This window comes from Tachysurus fulvidraco, chromosome 19 (genome assembly GCF_022655615.1).
Source record: "Tachysurus fulvidraco isolate hzauxx_2018 chromosome 19, HZAU_PFXX_2.0, whole genome shotgun sequence".
Classification (NCBI taxonomy): Eukaryota; Metazoa; Chordata; class Actinopteri; order Siluriformes; family Bagridae; genus Tachysurus; species Tachysurus fulvidraco.
This window is the reverse complement of record NC_062536.1, coordinates 3023542-3045215: the sequence shown is the minus strand read 5'-3', so window position 1 is coordinate 3045215 and position 21674 is coordinate 3023542. Positions and strand designations below refer to the sequence as shown.

General features: G+C 36.9%; 1 protein-coding gene, 1 long non-coding RNA gene and 1 pseudogene across 2 annotated transcripts; 1 reads left to right on the top strand and 2 right to left on the bottom strand.

Annotated features, from left to right (window-relative positions):
• Window positions 1–1401: 1401 nt before the first annotated feature.
• Window positions 1402–12331, bottom strand: LOC125138426 (annotated as a pseudogene).
• A 6426-nt stretch (window positions 12332–18757) lies between these two features.
• LOC113645456 lies at window positions 18758–19851 on the top strand. The gene is made up of 5 exons (XR_003441218.2): window positions 18758–18909; window positions 19130–19187; window positions 19281–19358; window positions 19433–19494; window positions 19581–19851. It is a non-coding gene; the product is annotated as an uncharacterized LOC113645456 (long non-coding RNA).
• A 70-nt stretch (window positions 19852–19921) lies between these two features.
• Window positions 19922–21254, bottom strand: LOC125139497 (putative nuclease HARBI1; the record flags this gene model as incomplete). Its single annotated transcript, XM_047803708.1, is given in 6 exon segments — window positions 19922–20253; window positions 20331–20442; window positions 20741–20902; window positions 20904–20931; window positions 20933–21095; window positions 21245–21254. Coding segments are annotated over 6 exon segments (807 nt in total), but the record flags the coding sequence as incomplete, so codon positions are not given.
• Window positions 21255–21674: the final 420 nt, after the last annotated feature.

The following is a 21674-nucleotide window of genomic DNA, read 5'->3' as shown; positions in this document are numbered from 1 at the left end:
GGTCATTTGTTTAATGAGAATTATTGATCAAAAAAAGGTTAAGCATTAGATTTTAAATGTGACGATTCCAAAGAGCATGTAGTGACATAAAACTATATAAAAGTGGCGGTTGCGACTGATCAATACAACATGATAGCGAACGTTAACATGTAAACACAGCCTAAACATACATTTAGTTTTACTGACTAAATGTTATACATCTCATTTATCAATGTTTTATGATGTATTTGCTGTTTCAGACCAAAATGTAAAGTCCTACTCACCAGCAAACGTTGATTAAAATGCGCGCTGCATCCTTGTCTGACGTCAGTTCAAAGAGCCAATCAACATCTTTCTTGTATTGCGTTGCATTGACAACAGACTAAAATAAGCTAAGTTAAGTACATTCAATTTAAACAATTCAATAGAATGAAAAGTATCATGCAAATCGTACAACAAACTAAAAACATGGAGTAATTGTGCAAACATTTTGGAGTTTATGTTTATTGTACCTAAGTAGTTTGAATTAAAACAATTTCAGGGATAACAGTGTGCATACATTTATCCTGTATTTGAGGCAAGTATTCACTGAGATTCGGGTTGTTTTATTTGTTATTTATTTATTTAGTGGTGACCGAGACAGAGATGAGAATTTGAAGATCTATTATTACGACCTGGATGAAGATTAGACCATGATTTATTATTAAGGTTTTTATATATGATCTTACCACAGTGTCTCAAGTTTACAGTGAGGATTCTCCAGTACATCAGAGAGACTCTTCACTCCTGAGTCTCCTAGTTTATTCCAGGACAGATTCAGTTCTCTCAGGTGTGAGGGGTTTGATCTTAGAGCTGAAGTCAGAGCAGCACAGCCTTCATCTGAGACACCACACTTACACAACCTGTATAGAGACACAATGACACACTCTTCACTGGTTGTACACAGGGACGTTTCTAAAGTGCACTTTGATCACAGGCCCACAAGAATTTTACAGGAACTTGAAAACACAGTTCTATTTATTTATTTATTTGTTTGTTTGTTTGTTTGTTTGTTTGTTTGTTTGCAAAAACAGCAACAATGCCTTTATTTATTTATTACTTTGTTTGTTTGTTCTTCCATCATATAATGTAAGAAACATGAATGTGACTTTGTGCTGCAGATCATTTTATTATTTCAGTTTTACATTTGATTTCACTGTAAAGATCTTTGCTACAATTACACATGTAAACTTTTTTAGCTAAACAACCTTAAATCCACAACTAGTATTTTTGTAAGAAAACTAACTAACTAGTCATCTAAATGAATAAATCACTTCAAATCGCTTTCACTGATGATTAAATCACATCCAGTTTTAGAACAGTTAGGGTTAGGGTTAGTAATGAGAAGAGAAAAGAAAAGCTTCTTTTAACAATTTAACATTATTGATCAAATCTGTGGCAAATAAATCAGATGTGTAAAACAGGAAGTCGTCATTCATCTAAATCCACATTCACATACTACTCATTAACACAGTGATAAGTGTTAGTCTGGTAGTTACATCTCCTCAGTCCTCAGATACAATGTGGGATTATTAATTATCATCTGACTGCAAGTCCACATTTCTACAGAGAAAAGTGAAAAAAGACCTACAGTGAGGGGGTGGGGCACAATATGGGGGGCAGGGCACAGTGCAGTGGTGGGGAGGGGGTTAGTAAGTAAAGAAGGTGGAGTACAATGAGGGGACAGGACACAACATGGAGGTGGAGCACAGTGGTGGTCAGGGCACATTGATGGGCGTAGCTTATAATGGGCGTGTCTTACGATGGGCGGGGCTTATGACTAAAAGGTACAGGATATTTTCACTTCAGCTAACATTACTATCAGTCTTCATGTTTTAAATCATGATGTAAATATTAATGTTTGATGAAGACGGAGCCTATTTTCAGACATATCTACTGTAATCTACATCATCAGACACTGATTTATCAGGAACATTTTACTGGGGCTCGAGTGTCGACCCTGACTGTAGACAGTGTGTATTATTGTGGACTGAGTAACACACACTTTAGAGACCAGGACAACACATAAGACTAGAACTTGGACTTTTTCTGGACTTTCATACACAACACTGATACATCAGCCAGATTTTATTTTACACATAAATAAAATGTGAGAAATTAAATATAAATGTAAACATATACACATCCTGTATAAATAAAACACAGTCACAGCTGTTTTAATCCAAGTTCACATGAACAGATCTTTCTTGAGAAGATCAGACTGTCAGTAATCAGACCTAAAACAGGGTCAGACTCTAATTAAAGTTGTTAGTTCATTGGTGTATTTTTAAACCCAGACAGTGAAAGTGTAAATGGTTTATTCAGCATTGGCAAGAACAACTGTGACTGTTTTATTTTTACACAATGTGATTATCTATTATTACGACCTGGATGAAGATTAGACCATGATTTATTATTAATGTTTTAATATATGATCTTACCTCAGTGTCTCCAGTTTACAGTGAGGATTCTCCAGTACAGCAGAGAGACTCTTCACTCCTGAGTCTCCTAGTTTATTCTCAGACAGATTCAGTTCTCTCAGGTGTGAGGGGTTTGATCTCAGACCTGAAGTCAGAGCAGCACAGCCTTCATCTGAGAAACCACAATCCCACAACCTGTAGAGAGACACAATGACACACTCTTCATCAACAGATTTTATTATATAAAGTATAATTATCACTAAACAAAAAATTACTGTCAGATTGTGAACAGTGGGTGGGCCTGGGTAAAACAGGGTGGGCACAGGTTTGGGAAGAAACTCTGAATCAGCTTCACCATTCAATAGGATTGTGTCACCTGTTAACATTAGTGTGTATGGACACTTAATATAGTGTACATGATATTTAAAGTCTATCAGTTAAGCACAGGATATTTTTTATTTAAACATAAAGGCTATGGAGTTAAATCATGAAGGAAAATCTAACTGATATTACATAAAATATTGTTTTAAAATAACTGAGAAATCACACAAAATGTTTTAGCTGAGATTTATTTTCAGTCTATGAGGAGATTCATTATATTTGTCTAATTATTATTTAGTTTGGTGATATTTAATAGAATTTTATTAAAGCGATGATTTTAACAGAATAGGTGTGAATGAACCACCAACACATCATATATTATTAAATAATTCATTGAGTGTTTTAATTGGAGTTAAAATGACTGTGTTGGTGTTGCCCCATGTACTCCTAAACCAACTGCAGTTCTGTTCTTCAGCTCTCAGATGAGTCCAATCTCCACTCTGACACTGTTCTCCAGTGTAAACACAAACTGTAACACATTTCATCTTATTATATCCTCTGATTACAGTGTAGGAGTTTCAGGGGTAAAGACACAGTGTGGTGTCTGTTTCAGAGAAGATAAAGTCTTTATTAAACTAGTCTGTTACACGACTACATACCACACAGAAATGTTACTGAGCAACGTCACTCAATGAAGCTTCTTAAAGCAGCAGCTCCCAGTGAGTGACAACTGGGGTTTATTAATAATTCTAACATTATAACAGAGTTTATGTAAGTGGGCCAGGACTCCAAATGGGTGGGACCAGGACCCTGGAGCTGCACCAGACATATTATTTTATTATATTATTTACATTTATTGATATTTAGTTTATTTGAGCTGCAAAAGTTTTGCTGGTGTTAAAAATAATGACTCAGGACTTTTAGAATTTTTCTCTTATTTACTCATATATTTATTTCTTTAATTCCTAAGTGATTCTGTAGAAAACTCATCACTTAATGACTAATCTATTTGTTCTGAATGATGTAGTGTTACAGAACATTTCAGGTGAAAAACAACACTGTATGTAACTGCTGCTTTTACTGACTTATTGTGACTCTCAGTGAGATTATCTTACTTCAGTGTCTCCACTTTACAGTGAGGATTCTCCAGTCCAGCAGAGAAAATCTTCACTCCTGAGTCTCCTAGATAATTCTCAGACAGATCCAGTGTTTCCAAAGTCAGATGAAGTTCTCTCAGTTTGGAGGTTTCTGATCTGAGTGATGAGACCAGAGATGACCAACTTTTTACTCCAAGTGAATCACAGCTGATACTAAAGGAAATAAAATAAAACATAATGAACTCACACTAGTGCAAATGATCAAACACATCCTCGAAGCTTTCACTGAACCTTCTCATTTTTATAAATACTGAAAGTACAAACACCAGTTAGACAATATGGTTAAAGTGACACTGATGTCGACATCTACATGTCGTCATTAAAATGGGTAAAGTTAGTGTTTAACTACAGCTAACTAACTAGTATCTAGAGTAGGGTTTCCCCTGTCCTGTATAATATGGGATTGTCTTGTACTGAAAAAGACAAAGATCTCACATTAAACATTACAGAAAGTAACTGTCAGGACAGCCTGGACTGTTGGCCATGTGCCTTTTGTTTACGTTCCTCTTCATGTGTCTGCCCCGCCTTCGTCTACCCCTCCCTGTCTTCACACCTGTTCCTAATCACGTCTCATTGTCTTTTGTATTTAACTGTACCGCGTTGCCTTGTGCAGCACGGAATCAACTGTTGTCTTTGTTTGGTCTAGTCTGTGTTACGTTTCATGTTTTTCGTTATTAAACCCTGTTATTTTTGCCATCCTGCGTTTGGGTCCCTTTTATCCTGCGTTCATGACAGTAACACTGACATTCAAACAATAATTCAACATCATAAAAAAGGAAAATGACCAAATGACCAAAGGTGTATGATGTATGTAATGAAAACTAGTGAACTAGTGATCACTCAGACAGTAAAACCATGTGCTCTTGAAACTTGTTTTCTTTTACGTCTTATTTATAGGTCATGAGCAGCGGACTATGGCCAGAAATTCCAGAAGTGATGTGACCTCAACAAACGATCGATACTGGACTAATTATTATAGGAAAAAATTCACTTTAAAACAACACTTTTAACATATTATTACTAACAAATCTCTTCTCTATTACTTTAAGGTTTTATTTAAGTATAACAGAACAATACTATCTCTTGTATCCTGTATAACAGACATACATGAACGTTATCACATAGTTTCATGCTAAACTTAGTGACAATAATCTATTAGAATCCTTTCAGTTTGGGTTCTATACTAAACACAGTATGGAAACTGCTTTACTGAAGGTCTCTAATGATCTCCTGATGGCTGCTGATTCTGAACTCTTAACTATTCTTGTCCTGTTAGACTTGAGTGCAGCCTTTGATACGGTTTCGCACATTAAAACAATGTGGTATATAAAATTGCTTAAATGAAATAAACCCTTGGTTTCATCCGACTTTTTCAAAATTCTCAAAGGTTCTCCTTATAAGTTTAAAATCTACCCTGTCCAAGTCCAACAGTCTCTCACTTTATATTGCTGCTTCCTCCTGCCTCTAGAGTCTTCCTTCTCTGTCTCTGTTATTATTATTATTATTATTATTATTATTATTATTATTATTATTATTATTATTATTATTATTATTATAAAAATGTTTCCTCAAATGAGTAGAAGTCTTTGCAAAGTCAGCCTTCTATAAAAGACCATTTCCACAAAACGTAATAATAAAGAAAAACTTTTTGGGGATTAGAATTTTTCATTACTGCAGTAAACATGGTTCTTTATGTCTGGTACACAGGTGTGTTTAATATACATCAAACATCCAACATAAACCCAGCATTAACTTCCTAATTATTTTAAGATATTAAGATAAGTCACAACTACAAATCTTAAAAATTCCCTCAAATGTAATCACCTGCTTCTACATGTTTAATAGCTGCCCTTCAGCATCATTCATTTATTAATGCAGATTTTATTCCCTAATTTATTTATTTACATTAACTTTACTCTGTATCACCTTCAGGTCAGAACATCCCAAAGTCCATATTAGAGTGTGTTCAGTTTCTCTCTAACACTGTAACAGTAGAACAGTTATATTCACATTTAGTCAAGTCAAGAGTCAAGAAGCTTTTTATTGTCATTTCAACCATATATAGCTGTTGCAGTACACAGTGAAATGAGACAACGTTTCTCCAGGATCAAGGTGCTACATAAAACAAAGACAGGGCTAAGGACATGCAAGTAGTCTTAGCCACATAAAGTGCAACTGTGCAACCTGGTGCAAACAGTGCAGGACAAGACAAGCAAGACAGTGCAGGACAAAAGACAGTGCAGGACAAAAAACAGTGCAGACATTAAGTTACAAGACAATACAAAAAGTACAAAAAATGCAATACACAAAAGACAATAAACAGTAACAGAAACAGCGCCGACCGACCGGTGTAAATACTGAATGTTCAAACAATATTTTGTGCAGTAAAAGAATGAACAGCAGCAGGTTCTTAGCAGCAGGTCCTTTGGATTATATATGGAGTTGTGCAAAAAATAGTAGATGACTGAGATATTGTCCAATATGTGCAAAAACAGCATAAAAGTGTGCAAAACAGTGTGTGTGTTTTGTGAGGGTCTGTGCAGTCCATACAGATGATGTGTGTGTATGTTGTGCTCAGTATAGTGCAGTTCGGTTATTGAGAAGTCTGATGGCTTGTGGGAAGAAACTGTTACGCAGTCTGGTCGTGAGGGCCCGAATGCTTCGGTACCTTTTTCCAGACGGCAGGAGGGTGAAGAGTGTGTGTGAGGGGTGTGTGGGGTCATCGACAATGCTGTTGCCTTTGCGGACGCAGCGTGTGGTGTAAGTGTCCATGATAGAGGGAAGAGAGACCCCAATGATCTTCTCCGCTGTCCTCACTATCCGCTGCAGGGTTTTGCGATCCGAGATCGTACAGTTCCCAAACCAGACAGTGATGCAGCTGCTCAGGATGCTCTCAATGGTCCCTCTGTAGAACATGGTCAGGGTTGGGGGAATAGATGTGCCTTTCTCAGCCTTCGGAGGAAGTAGAGACGCTGCTGGGCTTTCTTGGTGACGGCGCTGGTGTTGAGTGACCAGGTGAGGTTCTCCGCTAGATGAACACCCAGAAATTTGGTGCTCTTGATGATCTCTACAGATGATCCGTCGATGTTCAGCGGAGAGTGGTCGCTCTGTGCTCTCCTGAAGTCCGCAACCATCTCTTTAGTTTTGTCCACATTCAGAGAAAGGTTGTTGGCTCTACACCAGGCAGTTAGTTGTTGCACCTCCTCCCTGTATGCTGACTCGTCGTTCTTGTTGATGAGACCCACCACGGTCGTGTCATCGGCGAACTTAATAATATGATTCGATCTGTGCATTGCTGCACAGTCGTGAGTCAGCAGAGTGAACAGCAGTGGACTGAGCACGCAGCCTTGAGGAGCTCCAGTGTTCAGTGTGGTGGTGCTGGAGATGCTGTTCCCGATCCGGACTGACTGAGGTCTCCCAGTCAGGAAGTCCAGGATCCAGTTGCAGAGGGAGGTGTTTAGTCCCAGCAGGCTCAGCTTTCCAATCAGGTGCTGAGGGATGATTGTATTGAATGATGAACTAAAGTCTATGAACAGCATTCGTACATAAGTGTCCTTATTGTCCAGATGGGTGAGGGCTAAGTGGAGGGCTGTGGTAATGGCATCGTCTGTGGAGCGGTTTGGAGGATACGCGAACTGTAGGGGGTCAAGTGAGGGTGGTAGCTGGGTCTTGATGTGCCTCATGACGAGCTTCTCGAAGCACTTCATAACTATGGGTGTTAGTGCAACGGGACGATAGTCATTGAGGCAAGACACCGTAGACTTCTTTGGGACAGGAACGATGGTGGTAGTTTTGAGGCACGTAGGAACAACGGCGCTGCTCAGGGAAATGTTGAAGATGTCCGTAAAGACATCCGCTAGCTGTTCCGCACATTCTCTGAGCACCCTGCCAGGAATGTTGTCTGGTCCAGCAGCCTTCCGTGGGTTAACTCTGCATAGAGATCTCCTCACGTCGGCCGTGGATAGACAGAGTACCTGGTCGTCGGGACGAGGGATGGTCTTCCTTGGCGTAACGTTGTTCTGTACCTCGAACCGAGCGTAGAACTCGTTCAACGCGTCTAGGAGGGAGGCATCGCTATCACAAGCAGGTGAAGCTGTCTTGTAGTTTGTGATCGCCTGTATGCCCTGCCACATTTACTTACATTGCTTTACTGGATGCTGTAATCACAGGCATCATCTTCAGAACAACATCTTCTGTTATCTTATCTGTACTGAAATATTTACTCAGGTTAAACTCATCCAGCTCCTGTGCTGATGTCAGTAACACAAACACCAGAGCAGACCACTGTGAAGAAAAAAGTTCACTTTGTTTTCCAGATTTTAGGTAGTGTTGGATTTCCTCCACTAGAGAATTATCACCCAGTTCATTCAGACAGTGGAACAGATTGATGGATTTCTCTGTAGGAAGAGCTTCAGTGATCTTCTCCTTAATGTACTGAATGGTTTCCTTTATGCTCTGGGAGCTACTTCCTGTCTGTGTTACTAAAATATATAAAAGCTTATGATTGTACTTCACTGAGAGACCCAGAAGAAAGCGAAGGAAAAGATCCAGATGTCCAGTCTGTCTTTGTAAAGTCTCATCTACAGCACTCTTGTGTACATCTGAAATTGTATTTTCTTTCATCCAACATTTATCATCTTGATTATGTTTAAGAACATTTCTCTTCTCCTTCATGAAGGTCAGGTGCACATACAGAGCTGTGAGATGCTCCTGAATGCTCAGATGAACAAAGCAGTACACTTTACTCTGGTGAAGCCCAAACTCCTCTCTGAAGATCTGAGTACACACACCTGAGTACACTGCTGCTTCTCTCACATCAATACTACACTCTCTCAGGTCTTCATCATAGAAGATCAGGTTCCCTTTCTTCAGCTGCTGAAAATCCAGTTGTCCCAGTTTAAGAAGCATTTCTTCATCACTCTCCTGATTCTTTGAGTATTTTTCTCTTATGATGTTTGTCTGAATGATGAGGAAGTGTGTGTACATTTGAGTCAGAGTCTTGGGGATCTCTCCACTCTCTGCTTCACCCAACATTCTCTCTAGAACAGTGGCTGAAATCCGGCAGAAGACTAGGATGTGACACATGATGTAGAGACTTCTTAATGACTTCAGGTGTGTGATAATGTTATTGGCCAGGCTCTGATCACTGATCCTCTTCCTAAAGTACTCCTCCTTCTGTGGGTCATTGAACCCTCGTACCTCTGTGACTCGATCCACACACTCAGAGGGGATTTGATCAGCTGCTGCAGGTCTGGAGGTGATCCAGATGAGAGCAGAGGGAAGCAGATTTCCTTTGATCAGGTTTATCAGCAGCACAGGCACTGATGCTGATTCAGTTACATCACACACACTCTCACTGTGTTCTGGAAATCTAGAGGAAAACGACACTCGTCCAATCCGTCAAAAATGAACAGAACCTTTTCCAAACTGAACATTTCTGTTTCTTTTGTTTCCTTAAAAAAGACATGAAGGAGCTCCATCAGACTCAGTTTCTGGTCCTTCATCAAGTTCAGCTCTCTGAAAGGAAGTGGAAATATGAGGTGGACGTCCTGATTTACTTTCCCTTCAGCCCAGTCCAGAATGAACTTCTGCACAGAGACTGTTTTTCCGATGCCAGCGACTCCCTTTGTCAGAACAGCTCCCTTTGTCCCTTTGTCTGATGGGTTTGTCTTGTTCAGATAAAGGCTTAAAGAGGTCATTGCATTTGATTGGTGTTTCCTCTATTGTTCTTCTCCTGGATGCTGCCTCCATCTGTCTCACCTCATGTTCATTATTGACTTCTCCACTGTCTCTCTCTGTGATGTAGAGCTCTTTTAGATCTCATTCAGGAGTGTGTGGGTTCCCAGGTTTATCACTCCATTCAAACTCTGAAACTTCTTCATCAGGTATAATTTAATCTTTTTCTGGAATTCATTTACAGCAGCAGATTCTGGGTTGTGCCCGTGATATGGAGAAACAGGAAGATGAGGTGAGACATGGACTTCAATGATTAGACTTTAAGATCACTATTTTCTGACTGGTAACAACAGATAGGTCTTGATGTTCTCACTATGTGTTTTCCTTCATCTCCTGTATGTTTTCTCAGTACTTAATACCACATGACTATGGAACATTATGGAACTGCAGAAAAATCTCTGTTCCCATTTTAACTACTTATTCTAGGTTTATTTCTGTGTGTTTGTTAGAGATGTGACTGAATCCATCACTCTGAATGAACAGGTAATGTGTTCTAAACAGATACAAATACAGATGCAGTTTATAAGAAATCATGTCAGAAAGGGTCACAGGTATAAAATCCCTAACTATAACCAGTATAAAACTACATCCTGAATGTGACACCAGTCCATCACACATAGGGGCAATTTATCTTCACCAGTCCACCTACAGGTGTGTGTTTGGGAGGTGGGAGGAAACTAGAGAACCAGAAGGAAACCTACATGGAGAAGGAGAGATCATGTGAAACTCCACACAGTCTCATGATTGGTTAGTTTCTAAGGTGTTACTAGGCTGCTAGCTAATATTTGATGGTAATGAAAAATTAAGTAATTGTTTTCAAACTAACAGATAATCTAAATAGGAAAAACGCTTAAATGATTAAAATACACCTGAATATATCAAGATGTGCTGCCAAATTTTATTGCCTTGTATGAACATATGTATAGTTCAATGCTGTGTCCAGTTTAAGTTTTTCTTTACTTATTTTTAGTGTTCTCAGATTGTCTTGGGTGGGACTGTACACTTAAGAAAAGTCTGGGGGAAAATCAGAAGCAGCACCAGGGACTCTTTATTCATTAAAGAGCTGGCAGTGGCAGTCTGGGGAACCAAAACGCTTGGGGAGCGCAGCCTTACAGGCAAGGAGTGTCCCACCACAAGATCCAGTCGACAACCCCTGTCTCCAAACAAAGTGAAAATAGTAAAAGGTATATAGATCACTGTAGCCAGGAAATATTGTACACAATAATGTCAGTAGGCATGAAATATTGTGAACAATGGCATGTACAACTTTCAATTTTTTTTATTGCACTTAACCATATGTGGTTTGCAAAAATTGGGTGTGAACAGAGGCACTTTTCTAGTCAGCAAGTTAGCATAATATCTAATTCCTCTTTATCCATCTGAATCACATCAGAACTGTCACACTACAGAAGTAAAAATGGTTATGAATGGTCTTTTGTTCATTTAAAAATAAATAAGCTGCATTTATTTATTTTTTGGACACAGTGATACGTATGTGATGGTTATATTTGTTTTTTGTTTTTCAGCCACCTTCCCTGAATGGCTAGAGCAAAATTTTGCAAAGGAGGAATTGGAAGCCAGGGCCTCAAAGTCACGCCGTTATATGACAGAAAAGATTATGGACATTAACAAACAAAAAAATAAAGCCATGTAAATAATAGGAATATCCAGAATGTTGGTTTTTTTTTTTATTAAAAAGAGCATCCCAGGCTGGTCTGCCAGCACACCAGCATCCCAGGCTGGTCGGCCGGCATACCAGCAACCAGCACCTAATGCAGCATACCACCATCCCAGCATGCAAAACATACCTTATGCTGGTGACCAGCAATGATTTTTTTTTTTTTGTTTTTTTTAGCATGGCTGTCTCAGAATTAAGTCTCAGATTAAAGGATTAAGTCTGTGCTTTAATGCCCAGTACATAATTTAAGAAAAAAGAAAAAAAAAGACAGTATTATAGTATTGTATTATCACTAAAACTTATAAATATTATATATATATATATATATATATATATATATATATATATATATATATATATATATATATATATATATATATATATATATAGATATAGATATCATAACTATCAAAACTGCAGCTAATGACTGTGTAAATAAAATGTAACACTGAGTGTATTAAACATCCCTGTTCATGTCTTACAGTAATCACACAATGGCTCTGTAGATTTCCTGATTGTATTCTGGTGTAACTGTAGAAGATTCTTATGGCTGGGTATAATGTCACTGAATAAATGATGCTAAGTGGTGGTCTAGTCTGCAATGACCAAACATACAGTGGACCAAAAAAGTATTTGGACATTAAAGGTATACATACAAACATGAATTTCACTGCATTAAAAAACAACACATCAAACTAAGTGTCATTTATTTTAAAAGATACCACAAGCTCGCTTTTCAAAAAAAAATAATAATAATAATAATTTCCCAAAAAATAGACTTAAATATTAAGAATTTAATTACTGAATTTAGTCACAGGCTTCATTATAGATCATAATCAGTGTTTTAGTATTTAGTTTGTCATCCTGTTTATCTAGTTAAATTTCCTTTTAAATGTGACTTTAGCAGTGACATTAACAGTAAGGAGACCTTACCTATGTAGAAGTGATGAGTCTCCATCTTTAAACTTCAGAGGAGGATCCATAGACCGATCACTCTTCATGGAGATACAGCTGTGTGTTGGTGATTCTGATCTCTTTCCCTGGAGTTTACTGTACAACATTATACACAGTCCTTTAGTCATTTATATACACACTTTATTTTACTTACATTAAAAAATACATTTTTACTGTGAATTAGTGACTGTTAGATGTGTATAGTTATATACTGTAATATTAAAACATTTGGTTAAATCATTTCATATTTACTAATAATAATAATTTAGATGTGAATATTTAATGACTAGAACACAAGGATGTTGTAGATTAGCAGTTGTTTGATGGTGTAGAAACATTATCTGTGTCCAGATCAGGAGTCTCCATCTTTATATATTAGTAAAGTTTACACAAATACACAGCTGAGTCCTGAAGAGTCTGATCTCTTCTGATGGAATGGATCACACTCCTAGAAAACACACAAACAAATGTGCAATTAAATTATTACATTAATTTTTATATTTTTATCCTTAAAAAATGCACTCTGATTTAATTAAAAGAAATTCTTTGTTTATGTAGCACAGTGAGTGAGTTGGTTATTGCACTAGAAATGTTGGAGTTTGTTATTAATTTGTGATGCAATGTTTGGCACTTCACTATGACTGAATATTTGATCTTAATAATCGATTAACTGAATAATTGATCAATTTTATCAGCATGTGGCTTGACTGTGATTTAGTTTTTACTATTGACACTTTGCACCTCCAAATAAAACTTTAACAAACCTCAAAAGGTTTAAAATAAGCAAGATTTTTATTTTTTTTTACTATAATGGTGTTGTGATCTTTGTGAGGTGTGTGCATAAAGGGAACAGAAATGTACCCATTAAGCACATTATATATATATATATATATATATATATATATATATATATATATATATATATATATATATATATATATATATATATATATATATATATATATATATAATTAATTGCATCTTAATATAAATACTTTATTCTTTTGAAATAAAGTTACATATTATTGTCTGAGAGGTTAATATTTTATTTTAACATAACTTTTCCTAATGAAACATGTGACTTGAACTCAACAGAATATCTTGAAGGAGATTTGGTAAGCTTAATGCGTACATTTACCCTAATATCACCATTTAGGTGTTACGATTTTTCTTCTAACTGTTTTTGTTTTATTTTATAACCAAAAAAAAAAAAAAAACTCCCAGAAGGGAGTAACAACCTAAAGAGACCCTACACAGAATGATATCTTGTGGTTATTTTTAGATTTGTTTTTAACGAATAGTGTTTTTTATACAGGAATTCAGAATTAACAGTGCAATGCTAGTCATTTTTATTTTATTTTCCATTTTGAAATTTGCAAAATGGAAAATAATGCATTTCATGAAAAAAAAGCATTTCACTGCATGTCAGTCATAAGTACAACCAAATTTTATTTAAATTTGTGTCCAAATGGTTACTTATAAACTAATCTAAGAACAATCAATCTAATTAACTAAGCTCAATGACTCTATTAAATGTTAGTTAGAGCAAATCTCTATTTTTAATGCATGGTCTGGACACCAAAAATTGTTATCCAGGCCTTAAGCCAGCAGATTTCACCTGGTAAAGAGGAGACTGAAGGAGAAAACCCCAAAAAACAAACAAGTGAACAGCTGCATGTGCCTGTGTTCGGTAGTTTCCTGCTTTGTTTATGTTTTTTTTTTTTTTTTTTAATTATTATTTATAACACTCATTTTATCAGCAACAGGTCAGAAAAAGTTTTACTTCATTTATGGTTTAGTTTTATTTACAAAAAAAGGTTACATTTATTTATTTAGTACTTGTCAGTGTTGGGAATCCCAGTCTTCATCCCACACTCCCCTCACACACACCCGTCACCAGTGTTGGGCAATAACGCGTTACTGTAAAGCAGTTACTTTTGACAGTAACTAATACTGTAACCAGGGCTGTCAAGTGTCAGGCATTGAGAGTGGCAGTCGCGCATTTTGGGCTTTTATCAGAAAAAACTGTCTATTTTCTATTTATCATATATTTAATATGCCGCAGCACCCAAAATGTATCAGTCCACACTGCTTAGCCTGACACTTATCAGCCAATCAAAAAAAAATAAAAAAATAAAAAAATAAAAAAAATTGGCTACACAATAGCCAATCAGAAAATAGCATTATCTGGGCATGATTTAACAAAACAACCAATGAAAAAAAAAAAACATTAATTAGCGAGGGTATTTTCAATGGTCGGTTTGAACAAAACCTCAAAACGAAACAATCATGACCCTAAAAATGGCTGGGTTTGAGCCGAACTGTTTTATATGGGAGCAACATTACAAATGATAAAGGAGTCCAAAAAGGCAACAAACACTTACAATAAACACCACCAGTCATAATCAATCAATCACTCTCACTCTCTCTCTCTCTCTCACACACACACACACACACACACACACACACACACACACACACACACACACACACACACACACACACACACGAGATGTCATGCTTGCCTGTCTTCAAAACTTGAGAGCCCTGCAGACTGTAATGCATTACTTTTTAAATAAAGTAACTCCGTTAACGTTACTATATGGTGCTTTTGTCCGTTACTTTAAATTAGTTAATATTGGCTGAAGTGTAGCCTACAGACTAACCTGTTTACAGCAGCGACGCTTTGTAGGATTGGTGGATACCAACCACTCTAAACACGAGAAGAGGTACTGTGGGCGTGTTTCCGTTTATTCAAGCATGTGCGGCAAGTCAAGGCGAGCGCAAGACGAGTTTCTCTAAGTGGAAATATGCTCATTATTTCTTTAATAAAGTAACCAAAAAGTTACTAGTAACAGTAATGCATTACTTTTTGGTGTAAGTAATCAACAAAGTAATTGAGTTACTTTTTGAATGAAGTAACTAGTAACTAGTTACTATTTCTTAGTAACTAGGAAAACACTGGTACTGTACTTGAGATTCCTGATGGAAATCCATGATTTTGTGTTGTTTCTCCTTCCTGGAATTTGAAACCAAACATTTGAAATAAAGATGATTTTACACGATACTATAACTCACCATTAGTAAAGTCCATTAAAAAAATGGAGTCGAGACAGAGAGAGAAGCGTACTTTTACTTTCCAAATAAATATAAATTAAGAGTCATGTGTCGTTTTGGTGACTCGGTGAGAACTGAAAAACTGACCATGAGTAAAATAGTTCTTTCACAAACATACTGATATGAATTCAATACAAAATATCTACTGAAAAATTGAACACACATGGTGTTGCTAATAAATAAATAACTAAATAAATAAATACAAAATGTCCAACAATAGTGTATTACTGTTTACAATTTAATGTAGAAATTATTTATTAGTATACATTTTTCATTATGGGAAAAAAAAACACACAACACACAATTATAGATTTTCTCTCAACTATTTTGAAAATACAGTATGCTGACAATAAAACTGTTATACAAGTACATTAAACATATTAAACAAGTGCTTTAAAACATTTATCATACATTATAAAACATTCTTTATAAAAATAAAAAAAAAAAACCATCCAACATACCAGCAGGGGGGTATTCCAGAAAGCTTGGTTAACTTACCATTTGATAAATCATAACCTCTGGGTTGATTTACCCCAAGCAGGCACACCATGAGTATGTCGGTTCCAAAACATCTGAAGAGTTAGTTTAATAAACCTCCAACTGGTTACCCAGAGTTTATGCGCGTGCACGGGGATGTATAAAGACATTTTCAATGGATCGCCGATTTCACGAGTCACCATGGAAACTTAAAACGAAAAAGAGAGCGGCGTATTTCACAGAGGCGGAGTTGGAGGTTTTAATGCACGCTTATGAAGAGTTTAAGCCAATAATATTAAAAAGAAGCAATACAGCTGCATCGGCTAAAGCAAGAGAGTTGGCTTGGCAAAAAATAACGGACAGAGTAAATGCGTGAGTGTATTAAATTACAAATTTGGTATTGGCTCCAGGGGCGGCCAATGGTGGCCATGGCTCCACGCTCGCAACTGCATTTTTAATAGAAGGAAATGATCTCGCAGAACAGAACCTCGATCACATGTTTACAATCATTGGACCGCGAAACTATAGCGGAGCTAACAATGAGCAGCGCCTACAAAAGGAATGGCTATTGTTAATTCAGAGGGAGTCACCGATGTTAAAATAACTAACAACGAGGACATTCCTGAACACACATGGCCATATATGAGGGAGATGTTTGAAATAATCGGCGTCAAAAAGGATTCCTGGCGAATGTGTTGCGAATTGTGTCAACCAGGGGCGGTTCTAGCCCTTTTTGGGGGTGGCTTCAGCCCCCTGTCTGTAATCTCAGCCACCCTAAAACTATAAGGATCATTTTTACTTTCATAAATAAACAAGAAAAATTACATTAAAATGCAGGACATGTCGTCGATGGAAAGAAAATTATTTATCAGTTTGATCCAAGAGCGATTTTTTTTTACTTTGCTTTTATTCCATACTTTTACACGCGTGTGTTGTAGTCTTTCAAAAGTGCGTCTTCAGCTGTCTGCTTTATTTGAACAGAAAAGCACAGGTACGCGCAGCGTGCACGCGCAGTCAGAGCTGGAGACGTTTATCTATAACGTTAATCGGCGGAAAGACGCAAAGACGGCAACCAAAAGCAGTGAAATGTTACTATTCTTAATCCCAGAGTTGTCATATAATATATAATATAGAACTGTTCTTGTTTTAAATTCTCACTGAGGGCTAAAACCCCTAAAGATGAAATCATAGAACCGCCCCTGGTGTCAACCCAAAAAAACACGAAGTGCTTAATTTAATTAACATTAATTTTGTCATTGGTAAAACATCACAATAATTTTGAGTTGTTTTCATGGACAGACCTGGAATCTCCCTACAGTTTGTGATATGGCCTTGGTGATACACTTGGTATACATTATATTTCCAAAAATATTGGGTTACCTGACCTTTCCTGCTATATGTGATTGTTTTCTGACCTCATCCCTACTGAACACCTTTGGGATGAATGTGAACGCTGACTTCACCCTACCTCATCTACATCAGTGCCTGCCTTTCGTAAGAATCTTGTGGCTGATGAACACAAATATCCATCAGCACACTCCAATATTATATATACATATACATACACACACACACACACACACACACACACACACACACACACATATATATATATATATATATATATATATAAAGACTCCAGTAAAAGTAGAAGTAGTGACTACACTCTTTTACTCAAGTTAAAGTAAAGAAGTATGGGCTCGGACATGTACTTAAGTAAAAGGTCGCCGATACTACTACCTGTTTGGTGACATGCTGGTAACTGGAAGTCATGTTTTACACACACACACACACACACACACACACACACACACACACACACACACACACACACACACACAATATATATATATATATATATATATATATATATATATATATATATATACACACATGCCTTTCGTAACAATCTTGTGGCTGATGAACACAAATATCCATCAGCACACACACACACACACACACATATATATATGTGTGTGTGTGTGTGTGTGTGTGTGTGTGTGTGTGTGTGTGTGTGTGTGTGTGTGTGTGTGTGTGTGTGTGTAAAACATGACGTCCAGTTACCAGCATGACACTAAACAGGTAGTAGTATCGGCGACCTTTTACTTAAGTACATGTCCGAGCCCATACTTCTTTACTTTAACTTGAGTAAAAGAGTGTAGTCACTACTTCTACTTTTACTGGAGTCTTTTAAAAAATGAGCATCTGTACTTCTACTTGAGTAAAGGATGTGTGTACTTTTGCCACCTCTGGTCAGGTGGGTTATAAAATCAAAAAGATGGTTAATTGATTTGTTTAAAGATTTGAGGAGATATGAATTCTGGTTTCAAAGTGAATTTCATAAGTTTTATTTGTTCAAATAGTTAAAAAAAAACATGTGGTTGAATTATGACTATACATTTAATGTGAATTTAAATAATTTTAAATTAAAGTATTGCACATCATACATCATTGTAATTTTGGCACCTATACTTTTAAAAAAGTATTTTAAGGTTAGATGAGTGTTGTTTGGTTGCATAATGATATTTTCTGTGCCACCCCAGAGTAAGTGCTGGCCCCTGCCTGGCCACCCCTATGAAATATCCCTGGCTCCGCCACTGATTGGCTCCCGTTTTATTATAATGCAAAATAATGAAGTATGACTTATACCTCCTTTTGGATATATCACCATGAAAGCATTTTCTTTTCCTGCCATTTATTTGTTTAGTTTAAAATAATAATGTATATTTTTTTATTTAATAAGGTGTAATCCTTCTGGAGCCAGAAGAACTTTAAGCCAAGTCAAAATAAAACACAAAACATTCTGCAAAAAGGTAATATTTGATTACACAATTACTGAACTATTATTATATCAGGATTTAGTATATTCATTTTGTCATGTAGCTAATAGAAAGAAGACCGAAGCCCGTCTAACTGGCGGGGGCCACCACCACCTCCCCTCACCCCATCTGATCAGTGGTTGCTGGCATTCCAGGGGGCAGTTCCTCGCACACACCATGCACCACAAGTGATGGTGAAAAAATGGTGAAATGTAAGTTTACCTCTATGATTTGTTTTCATTTTTTGTCCTAATAAATTACTATCTCTGTCACTTAAAGGCTTTTTGAACAAGATTAATTTTTATGTAGGCTTATTTTATTTAACTGCATATGATGTATAGGCTACTGTGATCTTAGTCTGACATGTTACTCTTTTCATGTATTATATTCTTTGATAATATTGAGAATTTAATGAGTTGTGAGTTCTTATAGATACTGATGGACGATTGTATTATTGGACCCTCCAGAAAGAACGCAGTCTGTCACAGTTGTAAGTGATTTGTTGTCAGGTACATTTAGTTACTTTTAGGTTGTTGTGTTTTTTTTTTGCCAGATAATGTATACTTGAATATTTCTCCTGTAGGATGAAGATGATGAAGATGACGATGAAGAGACCACATCTGCGGTGACAGAAGTGGACAATGCTAGTAGATCCACTGAGGTATGATGCATACCATTTATAATGTATGGCCCCTTTTGGCATTAGTGTAACAAACTGTCATTGTCCTTTCACAGTACATACCTAGGGATTTGCCCACAGATGAGGTCCTTCAACCTCAGCATACAATCTAAGCAGGGTAAGAATTTGTGTCCAGGTGTCCATATTTGAATTTTATTGTCTGACCAAACAATCTCATTCATTAAATTTTTTCCACCTTCCTAGTTGCCAGCAAAGGAGCTGTATAAGATCCATCTTCAAAAACAAATAAGAAAAAGTTACATGTGACATGGAGATGGACCTTATACAGCTTCAAATGGAAGAGAAAAGGCTCCTCATTAAAAAAGCAGCACTTGAAATTGAATTACTGGACCATCGCCTTAAGGTGAGAACTTTAATCTGTTGCATGTTGAAAGTGGTGTGTGTGTGTGTGTGTGTGTGTGTGTGTGTGTGTGTGTGTGTGTGTGTGTGTGTGTGTGTGTGTGTGTGTGTGTGTGTGTGTGTGTGTGTGTGTGTGAAAAAATTAATAAAAGTAATTGACAGATCCTGTCTCTCAAAAGTCTTCCGTCTCTGCTGGCCTCTAAAATCTGTAGGTGTTCCTCTGGGCCATCTTTCTCAATACAAGGAGGGTGGCTCTCTACTCTTATAGTGGCAATATTGTGAAGCACAACACAAGCCACTAAAATGTCGTATGCCCTCTCAGGACTAACCCGGAGCCCACGCAGACACTGAAACCGAGATTTGAGGATCCCTATAGTCATCTCCACCTTGGCCCGTGTTTGGTTGTGAGCCAGGTTAAACCGTGTCTGTGGTCCAGGCTCAGGTTCAGGGTAGGGTGTCATTAAATAGGGCAGACAAGGGTATCCTCTGTCCCCCAGCAAGTAACCATTGTACTGTCCTGTAATGATTGAAGTGTACAACACAAATTTATGTAAAAAGGGAAAAAAAAAAACAATTGTATAAAGCAAAACATACCCTGCTGAAATGTCTGGCATAATGATGACTCGCGGAAAATTCTGGCATCATTCACAGATCCTGGCCATTTTGCCTCGACATTGGTAATGATTTGGGTTGCCTCACATATTACCTAGTTAGTGGAAAAAGTAATGACTTTAATGATTTTAAGAAGGGAAAAAATGAAGTTGTTACCTACACATTGATACTATGAATAGATTTCCTATTAACATAGTCTCCCTCATTTATTGGTGGAGCTTTAATAGGAATGTGTGTGCCATCAATGCACCCAATTACATTTGGAAGCCACGAAACAGAAAGTTATGGAAGTATGAAGGGTGTGTGCGCATAATTAATACATGTATAGATATAAATAATATGACTAAATATTAAATATGCGTCATAGATTTTACTACAAAGGACAAACCTGCCACTCTGTGGAATTCGTCTTTAATAACAAGCAGAGGTTTCTGGCCAGGGAACTGCACAAACGTGGGTAAGAACTGTTTAAGTGCCAGACATACTGTACGAACGGCTCTGCACACAGTTGCCTTTCCCACATGCTCTGAATCGCCCACACTGTACAAAAAAATGGCCAGACGCAAAAAACCTAAGTGCTAAGCGCAGAACCGCGGTTTGTCATATTTGCGGTATGCGTTTTTAAAAGACGTTTTAAATAAACTAACGAATCTCTTGAAAAACGATAACGCTCTTTCAAATATTTATTAGGGTATGCAAACACATCAATACGCGGTCTTATAACCCTCTCCCGACGAAAAAACCATGCTCACCAACCTTCTGCAACGAAGTTACACTGAAACATAACCTGCTCCCGAGCAGGTTATCTTCAGAGAGTCAGTTGCTATGGTTACATACATACCCAGAAAGTTACCTCCGTTTTTGGAACCGAAAGTTGAGGTTATCCACGAACTTACCCTTAAACATACCCAGGTATGTCACATAACCTGCTTTCTGGAATACCCCCCAGGCAACTTTGTTATGTCAAAATCTTTTGTTTTGCTGACATTAAGGAAAAAAGTGTTCAACAAAATATTTTATCATTAAACGTGCAAAATTTCTCAAAAAAATGTTAATAAGATAACTACAATTAAATAAAATACATTTACAAGAAGTAAAAAAGAAAATAAATAAATAAATAAAAAAGAAATCCAACATGCAACCAAAATGTCCAGATGGTAGTGTGTGTAACAATGTAACAGTTATCAAATGCCATATCACTGCTAAAATGAACTAGACATCTTTTATTGAAATTAACAGATGAACTAATAGGCAGCTTGAAAGTGTAACAATTTTGAACATGTACATAAACAAGTGACAAAAAACTCATGAAACAGTCTGATAGGT